At 45.5% G+C, this 20630-nt stretch overlaps 1 protein-coding gene across 1 annotated transcript in view; it reads right to left on the minus strand.

Moving 5' to 3' along the window:
• Positions 1 to 7147: 7147 nt before the first annotated feature.
• The window catches only part of LOC141047278 (uncharacterized), a 92304-nt gene continuing 78821 nt past the window's right edge, over positions 7148 to 20630 (minus strand). The window contains exon 11 of the mRNA XM_073542306.1: positions 7148 to 8434. Within this exon, the coding sequence (XP_073398407.1) occupies positions 7254 to 8434 (1181 nt within the window). The 3' untranslated portion in view covers positions 7148 to 7253. The remainder of the gene's footprint in view (positions 8435 to 20630) is intronic.

Genomic DNA, 20630 nt, shown 5'->3' on the forward strand with positions numbered 1-20630 from the left:
TGAGGCATACAAAGCCCCTTACACTCCTCCAATACCATGGCATACTACACCCCCTGCCATGATTCCCTCATGGACTAATCAGATTTTAGATAAAAGTTGTGGAACATCCCTGAGAATTGTGTTTGAACAGTTTTGCCATTTTTTGATGTCTAATGATGTTTGTTTTTGTTCTAGAGTTTTTTTAAGAAGAGAAATATTCCTCATTTGAGGGTTTGCAATACCTTCCAATTGAGACTGCTGTCACTTGATGCTAGACCTTGAAGCATATAAGGAAATAGCTTAGTTACTCACCGATAACGGTGTTTCTCGGAACCCATGACAGCACCACGGAGAGAGGGGGTCCGCCCATCAAGGACAGGAACCTACAGATAAAAAGGCGGCACCTCTCCACCGCCCCCAGTTGGTTACAGAGCATCAGAGGGTCTCCAGGTTAGTTAACAACAAAAGTATATACATAACATTGTAATATTGCATATTATGGAGAAGCACCGTGTCTAAGTGAGTAACTAAGCTATTCTCTCTCACCCATGACAGCACCACGGAGAGAATTTCAGAGATTGGTAGCTTAGGAAGGGACCACCTCCTGAACGACCCTTCTCCCGAAGGTCAGATCAGACGTAGAGGCTAGATCTAAACGATAGTGTCTGAAAAAGGTAGAAGGTGTTGACCAGGTGGCCGCCTTACAGATCTGTTCTATCGATACCTCTGATCTTTCTGCCCATGAGGTCGCCATTGCCCTTGTATTGTGAGCTTTTAAAACCTCCGGGAGATCTGGTAGGACCCAAGGGCTGGTTATTGACAGTATTCTCAGCCAGGAGAACCAAGTTCTTTTTGGCCAAAAGGGGCCTATTAGTGTCATTCTTGCTTTGTCCTCTTTGACTTTTCTTATGACTGCCGGGAGGAGAATGGTTGGCGGAAAGGCATACATTAGGCCGTGTCCACGGAAGCATAAACGCATCCAGGGTCTGGGGATTTCCCCTGGGGTCTAGGGAACAAAATGCTTCCACTTTTTTGTTTTTGTGGTTGGTAAACAGATCTATGTCCGGGGTTCCCCACATTTTTACAATCTGCCAAAAAATGGACTGTTTTAATACCCATTCTCCCTGGCGTAACTGGGTGCGACTCAGAAAGTCTGGTCTCTGGTTTTCTGCTCCCCGTATATGCAGTCCAGAGAGGGATAGTAGGCTTGTCTCGGCTAGGGTGAAGATTTTGGAGGATGTGTTCATTAGTGCCTGGGACCTGGTTCCCCCCTGGTGATTTATGTAGGCCACCGTCACCCGATTGTCCGAAAATATGCGGACGTGATGACCCCGTAGCACAGGTAGGAAGTGTGTTAGGGCATAACCTACTGCCAATAGTTCCTTTTGATTCGAGGAGGCTTCTAATTCCTGACCTCCCCATTCCCCCTGAGCCACCGTGTTGCTCATATGTGCTCCACATCCTATGGGACTGGCATCCGTGGTAATTATGTGTGTGATTTTTATTACCAAGGGAATCCCTTTGGATAGGTTGTCTCTGTTTCCCCACCAAGCTAGGGAATGAATAGTTTTGGAGTCTAGTGTAACGTGACCTTCCAAGTGATCTCCTAATGCTAACTGCTTGACTAATACATCCCATTGGAGATCTCTCGTATATAGCTGTGCCCACTGGACCGCCTGCAGGAAGGCGGAGAGGGACCCCAGTAGTGACATTGCTTTTCTTAGCGTCATGGAGGGGTTCTGAATATCTCTTGCTACCATCTGAGCAATTCTCTCTTTTTTGCAGTCTGGGAGGTAACACTCTTGGGTGTTTGAGTCCAGTGTTAGTCATAGGAACTCCTGAACTTTGCTGGGCTCCAACCTCGATGTTTTTCAGGTTTAGAAGCCAGCCAGGTTCTGTAGAATTTTCATTACTCTGTCCATCTGTACCTTGCATTTTTGGGCCGAGTTGTTTGCTATTAAAAAGTCGTCCAAATATGGGATTATTAAAATATCCTGTTCTCTTAGGTGAGCCATCATTTCTGCTACTAGTTTCGTGAAAACTTGTGGGGCTGCAGAAATTCCAAATGGCAGGGCCCTGTATTGAAACTCCCTTATTTCGCCCTCTATGGAGACCGCCAGTCTGAGGTATTTTCGGGAGTCTTTGTGGATGGGGACGTGATAGTACGCATCGCTGAGATCTAATACTGTCATGAAGCAATGTGGGAAGAGAATTTTTATCCCAAGAAGCTGGTAGGGCTCTGCTGCAGGTGGGGCATTCCCTGTTCTTTGTTTTCTCCTTCTTCTTTCCCTAATAAGGGAAATAAGTCTTTTACAATGAGGAACATTCACGTAGATCACTCACCCAAGTATGCGCGGTTGCAGGAATCGGTTCGGGAGGTGGATTCAGGTCCCTCACGGATTGATCCAAGGAAGGTGACTTGCTCCTTGCAGCTGACCTGCTGCGCTGCGTGGAGTGGCTACTGGACCGGCCCTCGTGCCTGTCCTTATCCTTTTGCCGGTGATGGTGGTGTTGCTGTTGCCTGTGCTGCTGCTGCTCGGGCTGCTCCCCTTGCGGGTCGCTGTCCTCCATACTTACAGGACGCTTCCAGCAAGGAGTAGTTCCAGCATTTTCCTTTTTAAATTTCCCGGCCGTGATGTCACTTCCTCTCCCAGCCTACTCTGCTCTGTGCCCCGGGGAGTGCGCATGCGCTGACTGCGGGGACACGGAAATAGTCTCCATCCATTTCCGGGGCAGCGCCATGTTGGTACACCTCTGCATCGTGACGCTGCCCGCGCGTCTCCCGGGTCTCCCCCAGCCCCATCCTCCTTTCCGGAGCGGCAGCTCGGTCCTCTCCCCCCTGCTCACCCTGTCGTGGTGAATTGCTGAAAAAAATAAAGGGAACACATCCTAGGACATTGTGTTGGTTAAGTGTTCCCTTTATTTTTTTCAGCAGTATATATACATACATATACTTACGTTCAGGGTTTAGCAAAGGGTCATTGAATGTAAAAACCAGATGGTCAACTCACTGTCCAGGGATTACAATTACAGCTATTGCTGTGGGATCTGTGATTTATATCTACTCCACTGTGTATATGACAATAGAGTATAATAAAGTAGTTATGGACATGACTTAACTAACATTGTGCAGTGACTCTTAATTTTTTCCAGAGCTGTAGGGTGAGGTTACAAATACACAGTCACTCTCCAATCCTCTCATTTCTAAGGTTTTCGTCATCCTCTCCAAAGGCGACTAATCAAGAGACTATTTAATATCGACTGTGAGGAAGCGACCGGAGTCATATGTGAGGGTCACGTGTCCCCCAGGATGCGCTCAGAAGCATATTAGATCCCCTGGAGTGCCTTGTGGTCATAGCAGTGTGTCTGTGATGCACAGGGTGGAATAAAAGTAAGTTGAACCTGGTCAAGTTATTTTTGACCAAGGAGTTTATTCAGGAAAACCCACTATGGGCTTTTATTTTTGAAACGGACTGCAGGAAGGTAGTGGGCTCTGGTCCATTTCCTCCAGCCTAGGTCTTATAAGTGGCCTATGGCCACAGATTGGAAGAACGAAAAAAAAACCCTGCAGGGAGAGCTTTGTGTATGTCAGTTCTGTCTTGCAGACACAGAGCAGTGGTCTGCAGAACATTCCCTGTTTGAGGCAACACAGGGCCAAGCTGAGCCAAAAGGTCTGGCACCCCTTGCATACCCGGGCAGCGCGGTGGCTCACAGCAACTGGCCTCAAACTGTTTTGCTGCTTCCTGGCAGCAATCCGGAGGATACAGAGTATTGTGCATTGTGTGAGGTTTTTTTGGACTTTAAACACCTTTTTGTTGCTGAACTGGCTTGGGTCACTGCTAGGGATGAGCGAGTAGTGAAATACTCGGACTCGCTGTACTCGTTACAAGTAGCTCCTAATACTCGGGTACTCGTAACGAGTCCAATGTAAGTCTATGGGAAATGTGAGTAATGGGCAGAGAATGTGTGGGGGCGGAGACTATGTGTGCGGAGAATGTATGCGGCGCTGTGTGTGTGTGCAGGGCTGTGCTGGGCTCTGCCGGACCTGTGATGGGCTGTGCGCGGGGCCTGTGCGGGTTGTACCGGTGCTGTGTGGGCATCGTCTGATGGGACTACTTGACAGCATTAGCGGATGATGGGAAAGTAATATTCCCATCATCCGGCTAATGTGGTGAATGTAGAAAAAAAAAACGCATACAGAACATATAACATACAGTACATACATATAACATACAACACATAGCATAGAGTACATACTCACCGCACACACCGAATTCCCAGAAGCCATCAATCACCTGTAAAAAATTAAAATAATAACGCAACCTATACTCACCTTTCTGCCGTAATCCCATTAATAGCGAGGGTCCCACATCAGCTGATGCGACCGCTCTCCAGTGGCTCCAGCGATACATTGATGCTGTGCGGCCAACCAATCACAGTAATGCCACAACAAAGAAGGCTTTACTGTGATTGGCTAACACATGCCGGGCAGGAGATCCGAATATTGTGAGGCGAGTAGTGAAATTTACTTGCTAGGATTCGAGTACTGCATTCCTCGCCGAGAACCAAATCCTAACGAGTATACTCGCTCATCCCTAGTCATTGCCTCATCACTGCACAGCGTGGACACTGCTGCTTTACACGACCTATATTCAAACAAGACAAGGTGAAAAAAATACTAAAATCATGTATCATGTTATCCGAAATAGTCAGAAAACTAGCCATGTATAGGCAGACCCCAGACTTCAAACTATTTACCGTATATATTCGTGTATACACAAGTTATTGTCCAGAAAGCTGGCGGGGGAGGGGGCGGAGCAGTGGCAGGAGTCAGCGGCTTTGGCCGTAACTGTGCCACTGCTAAAAAGAAATTAATATTCATTTCTCTTATAGCGCAGTGACAGCTGCCGGCTTACAGAAAACATCATACTCGCCCTCCTCTGTGCGGTCGCTGCCTCTCCGTTGGTCCCGGCAGCTCTTCCTGTTCTTGTGCTGAGCGATCACGTGGCACCGCTTAAGGTAATGAATATGCACGTGTTTCCACTCCCATAGGCGTGGAGCGCATATTCATTACCTTAATAAGTGGTGCCGCGTGATCGCTCAGCACAGGAATAGCTGCTGGAAGCCGGAACGAGATGATGCGCCTGCAAGAGCACGCTGGAGGAGGGTGAGTAGGATTTTTTTTATTGTAACAGGAAGCATACATACCGGGATGGGAGGGAGCCATGCATACAACGATGGACGGGTAGAGCCATGCATGCTACATGGGACTGGGGGGAGCCCATACATACAACGAAGGGACCGGGGGAACCATGCATACAACAACGGGACAAGGGTATCCATGCATACAACGGGACCGTGGAAGCCATGCATACAATGACGGGATGGGGGAGCCATGCATACAATGACGGGACGGGGGAGCCATGCATGCAATGACGGGACTGGGGAGCCATGCATCCAACGGGATTGTGGGAGCCATGCATACAGCGGGATTGTGGGAGCCATGCATTCAACGACGGGATAGAGGGAGCCATGCATACAACGACGGGATGTGGGAGCCACGCATACCTGGCCAGGACAGGGGGAGCCATGCATAGCAGGACAATGACGGGGAAGCAACGCATACCAGGACAGCGACGGGGGAGCCACGTAGAGGACAGGGATGAAGGGACAATGCATACCCGACTTATACTCGAGACAATAAGCTTACCCAGTTTTCCGTGGCAAAATTGGGTGCCTCGGCTTATACTCGAGTATATACAGTACTTTGTAGGTTTCTAAGCCACTCCAGTGTCAGGAATAGATAGTATCTGAAAATACAGTGTTTGCTGCTCAGGGAACACTTAACTGCTCCAGAGAAAATTTCCATATTCATACTAAATAATTGCACAGATCTCCCAGACATGGTTTCACATATCCCTAGTCTTTATAACGATATTGCACTCATTCCTTGACAGACTGCAGCATGGACTTTAGTTAGAACCTGCTAAAAACCTTTGCAGCAGTTAAGTTTTCCCTGAATGGTACATATTGGGCCATCTGAAAACTGAGTTTAGTCTAGGACAATTTGTCGTTACAATACCAAACTAGGTATTTTCGCATACTTTCTATTCCTGACTGACCACCACTGGAATGGCTTATAAACTTACGAAATACCGTATATGTTCAAGTATAAACCGACCCGAGTATAAACCGAGGCACCTAATTTTGCCATGGAAAACTGGGTAAGCTTATTGACTCAAGTACAAGCCAGGTACGCATTGTCCCCTCATCCCTGTCCTGGTATGTGTGGCTTCCCCGTCCTGTCCTGCTATGTGTGGCTCCCCCGTCCTGTCCTGGTATGTTTGGCTCCCCCTTCTGTACTTCTGTATGCATGGCTCCCCCGGTCCGGTCATTGTATGCATTGCTCACTCCCCCGTCCCATCGTATGCATGGCTCACCCCCCATCCTGTCAGTTTGTATGGCTCACCCCCGTCCCATCTTTGTATGCATGGCTCACCATCCCGTCGTCCTACTCGCCCTCCTCACTTAGTCGCTGCATCTCCATCCCTGCATCTCCGTCCTGCATGCATATTCATTAACTTAATGAGCGGTACTACGTGATCACTCAGCACAGGAAGAGCTGCTGGCGCCGGACAGAGATGCAGGGCTAGAGAAGCAGTGACTGCTTGAGGAGAGTGACTATGATGTCACAGCTGCCGACTCCTGCCGCTGCTCTGCCACTGGACAATGACTTGTGTATAAGCCGAGGGGGGGAGTTTTCAGCACAAAAGAATGTGCTGAAAATCTCGGCTTATACACGAGTATATACGGTATATAGTTTTAAGTCTGGGATCTGCCTATATGTGGCTAGTTTTCTGTTTCATAACGTGATACATGATTTCAGTTATTTTTTGTCTAGTCTGAATATAGGTCAATATTAAATAAAGTCTCCTGATGAGTCGTCTTTGGTGAGGACGATGAAACCCGTAGAAATGAGAGGCTTGGAGAGTGAGTGTGTATACGTCACCTCACCCTATATACTGAAACGTGGGGTACAGGTTTTTCTATTAGTCACCTTCTGACTAACCTTCAGAGGATGAATTATGGGTATAGTTTTACATTTCGAATCAATAAAGTTTAGTTTTATCCTTTTGTCAGCAAACATGACAAATGACAAGAGACAAAATTTTGGTTAAAACTATTCAAACATTATGAACATAAAAAGGCTTCTCCCCTATGTGACATCTCTGATGTTTATTAACAGTTGATTTCCAAGTAAAATATTTCCCACATTAAGAAAATGAAAAAGGCTTCTCCCCTGTGTGACTGCTCTGATGTCTAACAAGAAGCTCATTCCGGTTAAAACATTTCCCACATTCTGAACAGGAAAAAGGCTTCTCCCCTGTGTGACTGTAATGATGTCTAATAAGATGCTGTTTCCGATTAAAACATTTTCCACATTCTGAACAGGAAAAAGGTTTCGCTCCTGTGTGAATTCTCTGGTGAACAACAAAATGTGATTTATGTGCAAAACATTTCCCACATTCTGAACATGAAAAAGGCTTCTCCCCTGTGTGAGTTCTGTGGTGAGAAACCCAACCTGATTTTTGTGTAAAACATTTCCCACATTCTGAACATGAAAAAGGCTTCTCCCCTGTGTGAGTTCTCTGGTGGCAATCAAGATGCCTTCTCTGTTTAAAACATTTTCCACATTCTGAACAGGAAAAAGGTTTCACTCCTGTGTGAGTTCTCTGGTGAGTAACAAAATGTGATTTATGTGCAAAACATTTCCCACATTCTGAACATAAAAAAGGCTTCTCCCCTGTGTGAGTTCTCTGGTGACTAACAAGATGTGTTTTCCGGTTAAAACATTTCTCACATTCTGAACATGAAAAAGGCTTCTCCCCTGTGTGGGTTCTCTGGTGTTTAACCAATTCTGATTTCCGTGTAAAACATTTCTCACATTCTGAACAGGAAAAAGGCTTCTTTGCTTTCAGAGCAGTTTGTTCTTTAATGCTTATTTTGTGACTTGGATTTTCCTTAGTAGTCAGTAATGGCTTCTCCCTTGTGTGGGTTCTCTGGTGTCTAACAAGATGTGTTTTCAGGTTAAAACATTTCTCACATTCTGAACATGAAAAAGGCTTCTCCCCTGTGTGTGTTCTCTGGTGAATAACAAAATGTGATTTCCAAGTAAAATATTTCCCACATTCTGAACATGAAAATGACTTCTTTGCTTTAGGAGCAGTTTTTTTAATGCCTCTTTTGTAACTTTGATTTTCCTTAGTAGTCGATAATGAACCAGAAGACAGGACCTGTTTTAAAGGATCAGATGACAGATCTTTGCTGTGAATGGATGATGGTATATCTGGAGTAATAGCAATCACTTCATTTGCATCTTGTAGGATCTCAAGATCGTCAGATTTAAAAACTGAAGATGTCAGCTTTCCCTCTGATCTCCTGGTACAGTCATCTGCTAAAGATTAAAAAAAAATATTTTTTAATAAAATATCCTCAAATTTTATATTTTTGAACATTTCTACTTAAACCGTCCATATAAATGGCAAGTTATGCAAAAAACTTTAATTATTTACCAAAACAATAACAGGTCACAGTCTAATAGAAACCTATGCTGGATGAACCCGTAGTGTGTGGTGTTCAACTGTTTGTTCATTCTGCCTCCCAAATATCGAATAAAGAGAAACCAATCAATGTTATGTAGGCGAAAATAATACCAATTCTCATCTCACAAAAAACAAGTCCCCACTCAGGTCCATCTTCTGTCAATGGAAAAACAGAGGTTCCCACACTATTAGTGGCTCAAAGGCTGTTGAAAAGCAACAGGGTTTCTATAAACCAATCCAACAAAATCCGCTCTCACTTCTGAATCTTGCATGTGCTAAAAACAACATTTAGGTTCCCTGTATTTAGCAATATTATAGTGAGAATAATCTACTTAATTTGCGGTGTGTGTCTCCTGGAGCAGAATCTGGGCACTAGGTGTTGGGTAATAAAATGGCAATTTCATTCTCCAGCATCCACTACGTGTTAACTTCCTGAAAGTGGCTGTGGAGTCAAAATATTCACTCCTCCTACACACATGGTCACAATTGTTGGTACCCCTCGTTTAATGACATAAAATCCCACAATGGTCACAGAAATAACTTGAATTTGACAAAAGTAATAATAAATAAAAAATCTATGAAAATGAACAAATGAAAGTCAGACATTGCTTTTCAACCATGCTTCCACAGAACTTAAAAAAAAAATAAAACTCATGAATTAGGTCTGGACAGAAATGATGGTACCATTAACTTAATATTTAGTTGCACAACCTTTTGAGGCAATCACTACAATCAAATGATTCCTGTAACTGTCAATGAGACTTCTGCACCTCTCGACAGGTATTTTGGCCCTCTCCTCAAGAGCAAACTGCTCTAGTTGTCTCGTGTTTGAAGGTTGCCTTTTCCAGACGCTATGTTTCAGCTCTTTCTAAAAATGCTCAAAAGGATTTAGGTCAGTGCTCATAAAAGGCAACTTCAGAATCATCCAATGTTTTCCTCTTAGCCATTCTTTGGTGTTTTTAGCAGTGTGTTTTCGGTCATTATCCTGTTGCAAGACCCGTGACCTGCAACTCAGACCAAGCTTTCCGACACTGGACAGCACATTTCTCTCTAAAATCTCTTGATAGTCTTGAGATTTCATTGTACCCTGCACAGATTCTAGACACCCTGTGCCAGATGTAGCAAAGCAGCCCCAGAACATAACTGAGCCTCCTCCATGTTTCACAGTAGGGACAGTGTTCTCTTCTTGATACGCTTCATTTTTCCGTCTGTGAACACAGAGCTCATGTGCCTTGCTAAAAAGTTACATTTTTGTCTCATCTGTCCATAGGCCATTCTCCCAGAAGCTTTGTGGCTTGTCAACATGTAGTTTGGCAAATTCCAGTTTGGCTTTTTTATAATTTTTTTTCAACAATGGTATCCTCCTTGGTCGTCTCCCATGAAGTCCACATTGGCTCATACAACTACGGATGGTGTGATCTGACACTGATGTCCCCTGAGCTTGAAGTTCACCTTTAATCTCTGTAGAAGTTTTTCTGGGCTCTTTTGTTACCTTCGTATTTGATTTGTCATTATTTTCCTCCTGCGGCCACGTACAGGGAGGTTGGCTACAATCCCAAGGATATTAAATTTCTGAACAATATGTGAAACTTTAGTCACAGGGACATCAAGCTGCTTGGAGATGGTCTTATAACTTTTATCTTTAACATGTTTGTCTATACTTTTCTTTCTAATCTCCTGAGACAACTCTTTCCTTTGCTTCCTCTGGTCCATGTTGGGTGTGATACTCACTGTACTGTTTGGTGACATGGAGTGTATCTGTAGCCCTATATATAGACCCATTCACTGATTCCAAGATTGTAGACAACTGTGATGCTAATTAGTGGACACACCTTGATTTAATATGTCCCTTTTGCCACATTATTTTCAGGGGTACCATCATTTCTGTCCAGGTCTATTTAATGAGTTTTATTTTTTTAAAATTCTGTGGAAACACGGGTATTACATACCTGGTAATGTGTTTTTTCATGAGACATGACGGCACCACGAGAGAGAGGATCCGCCCAACAAGGACAGGAAAACTTCAAGATAAAAGGGGCGGCTCCTCTCTGCGCATCAGTTGTTTTACAGAGCACGAGAGGAACTCCGCAGGTTAGTGTACATATAAATAATACATCCTTTATACTGCTAATAATGCACCCAGCTAATGATGTGATCAATAGGGAGGTAATATAAGGGTGCCATCATGTCTCATGAAAAAACACATTACCAGGTAGGTAATACCCGTGTTTTTCCATTCTACATGACGGCACCATGAGAGAGTTAGAGATTTGTATTCTCTTTAGGGAGGTATCACTGCTTGTAACACTCTTCTCCCAAATGTGAGATCAGAGGTAGCAAATAGGTCTAACCTATAATGTCTGGCAAGGTAGACGGAGCGGACCAAGTGGCCGCCTTACAGATTTGGTAAATGGGAGCGTCTGCTCTCTCCATCTAGGATGTCGCCCTCGCCCTCGTGGAGTGGGCTTTTATACTTTCTGGAATAGCCCTACCTGCCCTGTTATATGCTGGCATAATGGCCTTTCTTACTCCTCTAGCTACAGTCTGTCTAGAGGCTTTTAAGGCTCTTCTTTGCTCCTTGGAATGAGACAAATAAGGCCCTCTGTTGTTTCTCCAAGATCTTGTTACCTCTAAATACTGCAGGAGACATCTCCTCATATATAGGCAATGAAGCCTCTCCTCCTTCTGGTAGTTAGCGTTGAAAGGGATGACAAGATTATCTCCTGAGCCCTATGGAATTTTGATACCACCTAGGGAAGGTGTGCTGGATCTAATTTTAACACAACTCTATTGCCCATGGCCTGAGTGTAGGGAGGGTCTCTTGATAAAGCGAGTAAATCCTCAACCTATGGGCCGATGTGAGTGTTACTAATAAGGCGGTCTTTAGTGTTAGAACTTTATCTGATGTTGTGTTTAGTGATTCAAACAGACTCTCTGTCAGAGATGATAGGACTAAATTTAGATCCCAAGGAGGAGGAGTAGGGGACGGGACAGAGTCAGCTCTAGTACAGGCCCGGACAAACCTGGCCACCCACCTATTGTTTGCCAGGCCGCAGTAGAATAAGGCTGCCAGGGCTGTGATGTGTACTTTGAGGGTACTTACAGCTAGCCCCAATCCTAAACCTTTCTGCAGAAATTCCAGTATTGCCATTATCGGGACTTTCCCTTCCCGTATTGGGTCTGAGGTAGATAAGAATCTTTTACTTACATAGCCTCCTACAACCTTTTTGTAGTCACTGGTTTTCTGCTACTGTGTAAGGTGGATATTAACGCTGGTGAGAATCCCTTTTTCTCTAGTAGTGACCTTTTAAATTTGAGGCTGTCAACTGCAACCCAGATCTCTGAGGGTGATTGAAGGGACTCTGTGTTAGAAAGCCCTAGACCTCTGTCACTGACATCACTCTCAGCCAGTAGGACCATGGTCATTTTGGTCAAAAGGGGGCTATCATAATCACTCTGGCTCTGTCCGCCCTGATCTTCCTCAAAACCGCTGGTATGAGGCATATTGGTGGGAAGGTGTATGGAAGACCTGATGTCCATTCTATCCTGAAGGCAACTACTGCCAATGGTCCATCTGCTGGACTTAGGGAGCAGAATTTCTGAACCTTCCCGTTGGCTTTTTTGAGGCGGAGAGATCTATACTGGGTTTTTCCCCCATGTGCATTATCCATTGAAAAATGGATTCTTTTAGGTACCATTCTCCTTACCTCAAGTGGTTCCTACTCAGACAGTCTGCCTTCAGGTTGTCTATACCTCGGATATGCAGGCGTATGATCCGGCCTCAAGCTGCTTAGCGGAGGTCCTTTGACAAGAGCAGTCACCTTCTGCCTAAAAGGACCGGTGACTATCGGTCATGAAGGACTAAGAACAGGTGTCTCCCTGGTGGTTTACATATGCAACCACTGCTTGGTTGTCTGATAGAACTCTCACATGGGGTCCTCTTTAAGTGTGATACCAATTCCTTTAGTGTTTTTTCGCTTCGTTAAAAGTTCTTAGTCGTTCGAGGATAGATTTCTTTCCTCCTTGGCCTAGGGAACCTGGAGCCATAATGTGTCTAGGTGGGCTTCCCACCCCCAAGTACTGGCGTCTGTTGTAACAACCTTGGAGGTTGTGTGTGTGTGTGCAGGGTACTCCTCTCGGAGATAACTATCTGTAACTGCCACCTGAGTGTCTGGAGTACAGAGTCTGGAGGGTGAGCTTCTGCTCTAATCGTCCCTGAAGTCCCCAGTTGTTCTGCAGCACACACCCTTACAGTTCCCTTGTGTGGAACTGGGCCCATTTCACTGCTGGTATGCAGGAGGTGAGGGACCCTCAATACCGACATGGTCCTTCACAGAGCCATTCCTGGCTCTTTTCCCCGGTTCCAGTTTGGATTTTTTGAGGTTCAACTGCCACCCCAGCATCTGTAGTGTTTCCATCACTATTCTGAAAGGTTCTCGACAGTAAGGGCGATTTCTTCCCACTATCAAGAAGTTGTCCAAATATGGTATCACCAGAGTATCTTTTCTCTGAGGTGGCCTGTGAACTCGGCCATTAATCTTTGTGAAACTCGAGGGCTATTGCTACTCCAAAGGGCAGAGCCCCGTATTGAAAGTGACGCCACTGGGACCTCATCTTGACTGCCACTCTGATATTTGCAGCCTTATTGCCGGTCAGAATGTGGTGATAAGCGTTCCTGAGGCCCATGACTGCTATATAACTCTGAGGAAGGAGGAGTTTCACTGCTGACCTTATAGTCTCCACCTTGGAAGACGGGATTATCAGATACCCGTTGAGGCCTTTTCTGATTTATGATTGTCCTCCAGGAAATATCTGGGGTTTTTTTTGTTTGTTTTATTTAAATAGTGGGGAGTAAACCTCTATCCTTCTACCTAAATCTCTTCCAGGACGTGTTTGTCTAGGAGTGAGATTGCTTCCCCTTCCAGACCGTCTTTCTTGAGAGGACTGTATACGTCCTCGTGGAGGCCAGTGGTGAAGCCTTAACTCCCACCTGATCCCATAATTTACCGGATCCAGGCACTTGGCCGAGAACCTTTCCCAAGCTGGGAGGAAGTGCACCTGAGAAGGCCAGTCACTGGAAGGGTTTTTTGGTGTCTTTGCATGGCTTGTTAAAGTAGAGGCCTCTCCCAATTTTGGATCGCTAGTCAGAGTTGTTTCTGCCTCGATCCTTATATCACCATCTCCTGGATTTCCGCCAATCTGAAACCAGTGCCAAAAAGGCCCGAAATGGCTGTTTTTTTTTTTTGTTGTCGGCATTTCTTAATACGTCATCTAATGTCTGTCCAAAACATGGAATTTCCCTCACATGGCAGAGAGCAGAGTTATATCTTTGCCTGTGTGTCCTATGGCCAGCATTTTAAGCCATACTGCTCGGCATCTTCCTAATAACCAAAGCTGCTGATTTTGCTGCTAGTCTTGCGGAAGCCTCAGCTAGGAATACTGCTGCTGCTCTCATGGCTGGTATTGCCTTTAGGAAAGCCCCTCTGGGGCTTTTTGCTCTAGCTGATCCTCTAGTTTATTAATTTATATCTTAAGGGATCTAACCACACTTTGCGGGCTGGTCTCCCATTCTGGTCCCGGCCCAGGCTCAAGCAGCTTAGCGGCCGCCAACTGGCGAATGCACTCACATTCGGCCTAGAAAGGCCGGTGGCCCTTAGTGCCCCAGCCAAGGCCTCCCAGGCTGTTTTAAGACAATTTTCTGTCTGTCAGAGGTTCTTACAGGAAACCTAAATCCTCAAAGCGCAGGGAGGACTTTCTGGCGACTTTTGAGATCGCTACATCAATATTTGGAGTGTTATCCCAGGATGAGGATCTCTTCCTCAAGGGGGTACCTCCTTTTCAGGGAACTGATTATCTGGGACTTCTTTTCTGATTTTTTCCATTCCCTTTTAATGAGTCCTTGCCACTGTTAGTTAATAGGGAAGGCTCTACATTTTCCTTATAGCAAGCTGTCGAACATGAGTTCTATGGCTTTCGCATCTACCAGCCCCATGGTGGGCCGGACTGCTTTAACCCCTTCACGACCTATGACGCCTACGTAGGCGTCATGAAAAGCAGTGCCCAAACGACCTATGACGCCTACGTAGGCGTCATGCTATAGATAGCCCCCCTGCGGGTCGGGTGACCGGGGTCACTGAAAGGTCACCCGACCCGCACACAAAGGACCCTTCAGAGTTAACACCTGGGGGTGTGGCTTAGCCCCCACGTGCCTACGATCGCTCTGATTGGCTGTTAAAAGTGAAACTGCCAATCAGAGCGATTGTAATATTTCACCAATGAAAATTGGTGAAATATTACAATCCAGCCATGGCCGATGCTGAAATAGCATCGGACATGGCTGGACACCGAGACCCGACCCCCCCCACACCGACTGACGGCACCGATCGGCTGCTGCCACCTTCTGACGGCACCGATCGGCAGCCGCCGTCATGATCTGCCCCCCCCGCCTTCTCTCCACCCCCCCAGCCCTCCGATCATCCCCCCCAGCCCTCCGATCACCCCCTCACCCTCCTTTGTGCCTCCGATCTCCTGCTATCCGTCCCGGTGTCCTTCCGTCCAGCGTCATGGGCGCCGCCATCTTGCAAGATGGCGGGCGCATGCGCAGTGCGCCGAATCGAATCTGCAACGCTGCAGATTCATTCATTTATTTTGATCACTATGATAAACTTTCATAGTGATCAAAATAAATAAAAAGTAAATCACCGCCCCCTTTATCACCCCCATAGGTAGGGACAAATAATAATTTTTTTTTTTTTTTTTTTTTTTCCATTAGGGTTAGGTCCAGGGCTAGGGTTAGGGCTAGGGTTAGGGTTAGGGTTGGACTAAGGGTTAGGGTTGGACTAGGGGTTAGGGTTGGACTAGGGGTTAGGGTTGGACTAGGGGTTAGGGTTGGACTAGGGGTTAGGGTTGGACTAAGGGTTAGGGTTGGACTAAGGGTTAGGGTTGGACTAAGGGTTAGGGTTGGACTAAGGGTTAGGGTTGAATTTAGGGTTAGGGTTGAATTTAGGGTTAGGGTTGAATTTAGGGTTAGGGTTGGAATTGGGATTAGGGTTGGGGTTGGGATTACGGTTAGGCTTGTGGTTAGGGTTAGAGTTGGGATTTCGTTAGGGGTGTGTTGGGATTAGGGTTGTGGTTAGGGTTATGATTAGGGTTGGGATTAGGGTTAGGGGTGTGTTGGCGTTAGGGTTGGAGATAGAATTGAGGGGTTTCCACTGTTTAGGCACATCAGGGGCTCTCCAAACGCGACATGGAGCCACCATTTATTCCAGCCAATTTTGCGTTCAAAAAGTCAAACGGTGCTCCCTCCATTTCGAGCCCCGACGTGTGCCCAAACAGTGGTGTACCCCCACTTATGGGGTATCAGGGTACTCAGGAAAAATTGCACAACAACTTTAGGGGTCTAATTTCTCCTGTTACCCTTGGGAAAATAAAAAAATGGGGGCTAAAATAATTATTTTTGTGGAAAAAAAAGATTTTTTATTTTCACGGTTCTGCGTTATAAACTTCTGTGAAGCACTTGGGGGTTCAACGTGCTCACCACACATCTAGATAAGTTCCTTGGGGGGTCTAGTTTCCAAAATGGGGTCACTTGTGGGGGGTTTCCACTGTTTAGGTACATCAGGGGCTCTGCAAACGTAACATGACGCCCACAGACCATTCCATCAAGTCGGCATTTCAAAGCGTCACTACTTCCCTTCCGAGCCCCAACGTGTGCCCAAACAGTGGTCCCCCCCCATATATGGGGTGTCAGCGTACTCAGGACAACCTGGACAACAACTGTTGGGGTCCAATTTATCCTGTTACCCTTGTGAAAATAAAAAATAGTGGGCTAAAAATCACTTTTTGAGGAAAAAAAAATATTTTTTTATTTTCACAGCTCTGCGTTATAAACTTCTGTGAAGCACTTGGGGGTTCAACGTGCTCACCACACATCTAGATAAGTTCCTTGGGGGGTCTAGTTTCCAAAATGGGGTCACTTGTGGGGGGTTTCCACTGTTTAGGTACATCAGGGGCTCTGCAAACGTAACATGACGCCCACAGACCATTCCATCAAGTCGGCATTTCAAAGCGTCACTACTTCCCTTCCGAGCCCCAACGTGTGCCCATACAGTGGTCCCCCCCCATATATGGGGTACCAGCGTACTCAGGACAACCTGGACAACAACTTTTGGGGTCCAATTTATCCTGTTACCCTTGTGAAAATAAAAAATAGTGGGCTAAAAATCACTTTTTGAGGAAAAAAAAATATTTTTTTATTTTCACAGCTCTGCGTTATAAACTTCTGTGAAGCACTTGGGGGTTCAAAGTGCTGACCTCACATCTAGATTAGTTCCTTAGGTGATATAGTTTCCAAAATGGGGTCACTTGTGGGGGGTTTCCACTGTTTAGGTACATCAGGGGCTCTGCAAATGTAGCATGACGCCCACAGACCATTCCATCAAGTCTTCATTTCAAAGCGCACTACTTCCCTTCCGAGCCCCAACGTGTGCCCAAACAGTGGTCCCCCCCCACTTATGGGGTACCAGCGTACTCAGGACACACTGGACAACAACGTTTGGGGTCCAATTTATCCTGTTACCCTTGTGAAAATAAAAAATAGTGGACTAAAAATAATTTTTTGAGGAAAAAAAAATATTTTTTTATTTTCACGGCTCTGCGTTATAAACTTCTGTGAAGCACTTGGGGGTTCAACGTGCTCACCACACATCTATATTAGTTTCTTGGGTGATCTAGTTTCCAAAATGGGGTCACTTGTGGGGGGTTTCCACTGTTTAGGTACATCAGGGGCTCTGCAAATGTAGCATGACGCCCACAGACCATTCCATCAAGTCGGCATTTCAAAACGTCACTACTTCCCTTCTGAGCCCCAACGTGTGCCCAAACAGTGGTCCCCCCCACATATGTGGTACCAGCGTACTCAGGACAAGCTGGACAACAACTTTTGGGGTCCAATTTATCCTGTTACCTTTGTGAAAATAAAAAATAGCAGGCTAAAAATTTATTTTTTGAGGGAAAAAAAATATTTTTATTTTAATGGCTCTGCGTTATAAACTTCTGTGTAGCACCTGGGGGTTCAAAGTGCTCACTATGCATCTAGATAAGTTCCTTAGGGGGTCTAGTTTCCAAAATGGGGTCATTTGTGGGGGAGCTCCAAAGTTTACGCACACAGGGGCTCTGCAAACACAACATGGTGTCCGCTAACGATTGGAGCTAATTTTCCATTCAAAAAGTCAAATGACGCTCCTTCCCTTCTGAGTCATGCCGTGCGCTCAAACAGTGGTTTTCCCCCACATATGGGGTACCAGTGTACTCAGGACAAACTGGACAACAACTTTTGGGGTCCAATTTATCCTGTTACCCTTGGGAAAATAAAAAATAGCGGGCTAAAAAATCATTTTTGAGGAAAAAAAAATATTTTTTTATTTTCACTGCTCTGCGTTATAAACTTCTGTGAAGCACTTGGGGGTTCAAAGTGCTCACCACACATCTAGATAAGTTTCTTCGGGGGTCTAGTTTCCAAAATGGGGTCACTTGTGGGGGAGCTCCAATGTTTAGGCACACAGGGGCTCTCCAAATGCGACATGGTGTCCGCTAACGATTGGAGCTAATTTTCCAATCAAAAAGTCACATGGCGCTCCTTCCCTTCCGGGCCTTGCGGTGCGCCCAAACAGTGGTTTATGACCACATATGAGATATTGATGTACTCAGGAGAAATTGCCCAACAAATTTTAGGATCCATTTTATCCTGTTGCCCATGTGAAAATGAAAAAACTGAGGCCAAATAAAATTTTTGTGAAAAAAAAAGTACTTTTTTTTTTTACAGATCAATTTGTGAAGCACCTGGGGGTTCAAAGTGCATACTATGCATCTAGATAAGTTCTTTGGAGGGTCTAGTTTCCAAAATGGGCTCACTTGTGGGGGAGCTCCAATGTTTAGGCACACAGGTACTCTTAAAACAAGACATGGCAACCGCTAAACATTCAAGCATATTTTACATTCAAAAAGTAAAATGGCGCTCCTTGCCTTCTGAGCCCTGCCGTGCGCCCAAACAGTGGTTTATGACCACATATGAGGTATCGGTGTACTCAGGAGAAATTGCCCAACAAATTTTAGGATACATTTTATCCTGTTACCCATGTGAAAATGAAAAAACTGATGCTAAAATAAAATTTTGGTTGGAAAAATTAAAATGTCCATTTTTTCATTCCATGTTGCTTTAGTTCCTGTGAAACACCTGAAGGGTTAATAATCTTCTTGAATATAGTTTTGAGTAGCTTGAGGGGTGCAGTTTTTAGAATGGTGACACTTTTGGGTATTTTCTGCCATATAGACCCCTCAAAGTGACTTCAAATGTGAGGTGGTCCCTAAAAAAAATGGTTTTGTAAATTTTGTTGTAAAAATGAGAAATTGCTGGTCAACTTTTAACCCTTATAACTTCCTAACGAAAAAAAATGTTGTTTCCAAAATTGTGCTGATGTAAAGTAGACATGTGGGAAATGTTATTTATTAACTATTTTGTGTCACATAACTCTCTGGTTTAACAGAATAAAAATTCAAAATTTGAAAATTGCAAAATTTTCAAAATTTTTGCCAAATTTCCATTTTTTTCACAAATAAACGCAAAAATTATTGACCTAAATATACCACTATCATGAAGCCCAATATGTCACGAAAAAACAATCTCGGAATCGCTAGGATGCATTGAAGCGTTCCTGAGTTATTACCTCATAAAGGGACAGTGGTCAGAATTGCAAAAAATGGCCAGGTCATTAAGGTCAAAATAGGCTGGGTCATGAAGGGGTTAAAAAGCTTGTCCGTAATGTAGCTTCCACTAGGGACGTAGCTTTCTTATCTGAGCTACCCTCCTCTCAGTAGCGAGATTTAACCGAGTCCTTCTCTGATCCTTATGGAGTCCTCCTGAGAGATCAATGAGAGGCTGGCCTATCCCTTGCTTTACCAACCCTGTCCGTTGACTGCAAGGTCCTTCCTGACTTACAGACTTCTGACTGTATCAGGGATCTCAGGCTCTCATCAAAGAGGGTGTCCTCTCCGATACTGTTTTATTAATACAGGCCTGGCACAACCTCTTATTCCTAAGGGACTTTTTACATAAGGAATATTCCTTATTCTTAGCTTTTTAATTTACCCCTTTTTTAGGGACCTCCAATGCTCTACCCCTCCAATGTATGTAAAAAGAGGGGAGAGAGGAGACAAGAGAGAGAGAAAGAGAACAGACATTATTGTACTGGTCTTTCTCGAAGCTCACTCACCACTCGGACGCTTCACAGGACAGGTTCTGGATCTGAAGGATGATTGGTCTGTACACCTGTCTCCCATTGGGACTGTGGACCCCTCCTTTTTAACACCATGACGATCCTCCCATACGCTGTCCGAGCAGCTTCCGCGTCTGGCTCCTCTCATCTGAGTGAGATCGCCACTCCAGCACCTCCTGGCGCGACTGTAAGTGCTCTGGCAAAAAATGCTCTCAATCTTAACAAGTTAGCTGCTGTCGCTTTTAGATGAGAACAGTCATATTCAACCTAGAAGGTTGGTGACCCCTGCCAGCACTTCTGATCGCATTACCCCATTTTTTTTTTCGATCACCTGGTTGATCCTGCACCTGCCGATTGCATGCGCTTTCTGTACCTCAAACCACATATGCGCACTATGCCTGGCTTGCGCGTCTCCCCGGTAACCACTACCGGTGTGCGCTGAACTCCTCCCCGTGCATGTGCCGCCTAGAGCGTGTCAGCCTTTCCCTTAGGTACGCTCTCCCTCTCTACACTTCAGGGAGTCTCCCTTGCCAGTTCCCGGTGTGCAGACTTTGTCCCGCGGCATCTCGGTATGTGTGCGAGTACTGCAGCTATTGGGCGCGTCACTTCCGATGCGCAACCGCGTCACTTCCGGCGCCTGGCCTACTCTCGGCGTTCTCCTGCCACCGGCCGCCATGACACCCCGTACCGCCGCCCCTCCATACCTGGATCTGCCCGGAGGGGGTGATAATGCTGCACCTCTACAACGCCTGGCTACCATGATGTCTGCTCACCG

This window comes from Dendrobates tinctorius, unplaced genomic scaffold (genome assembly GCF_039654945.1).
Source record: "Dendrobates tinctorius isolate UK_male_01 unplaced genomic scaffold, ASM3965494v1 ptg000126l, whole genome shotgun sequence".
NCBI classification, from domain to species: domain Eukaryota; kingdom Metazoa; phylum Chordata; class Amphibia; order Anura; family Dendrobatidae; genus Dendrobates; species Dendrobates tinctorius.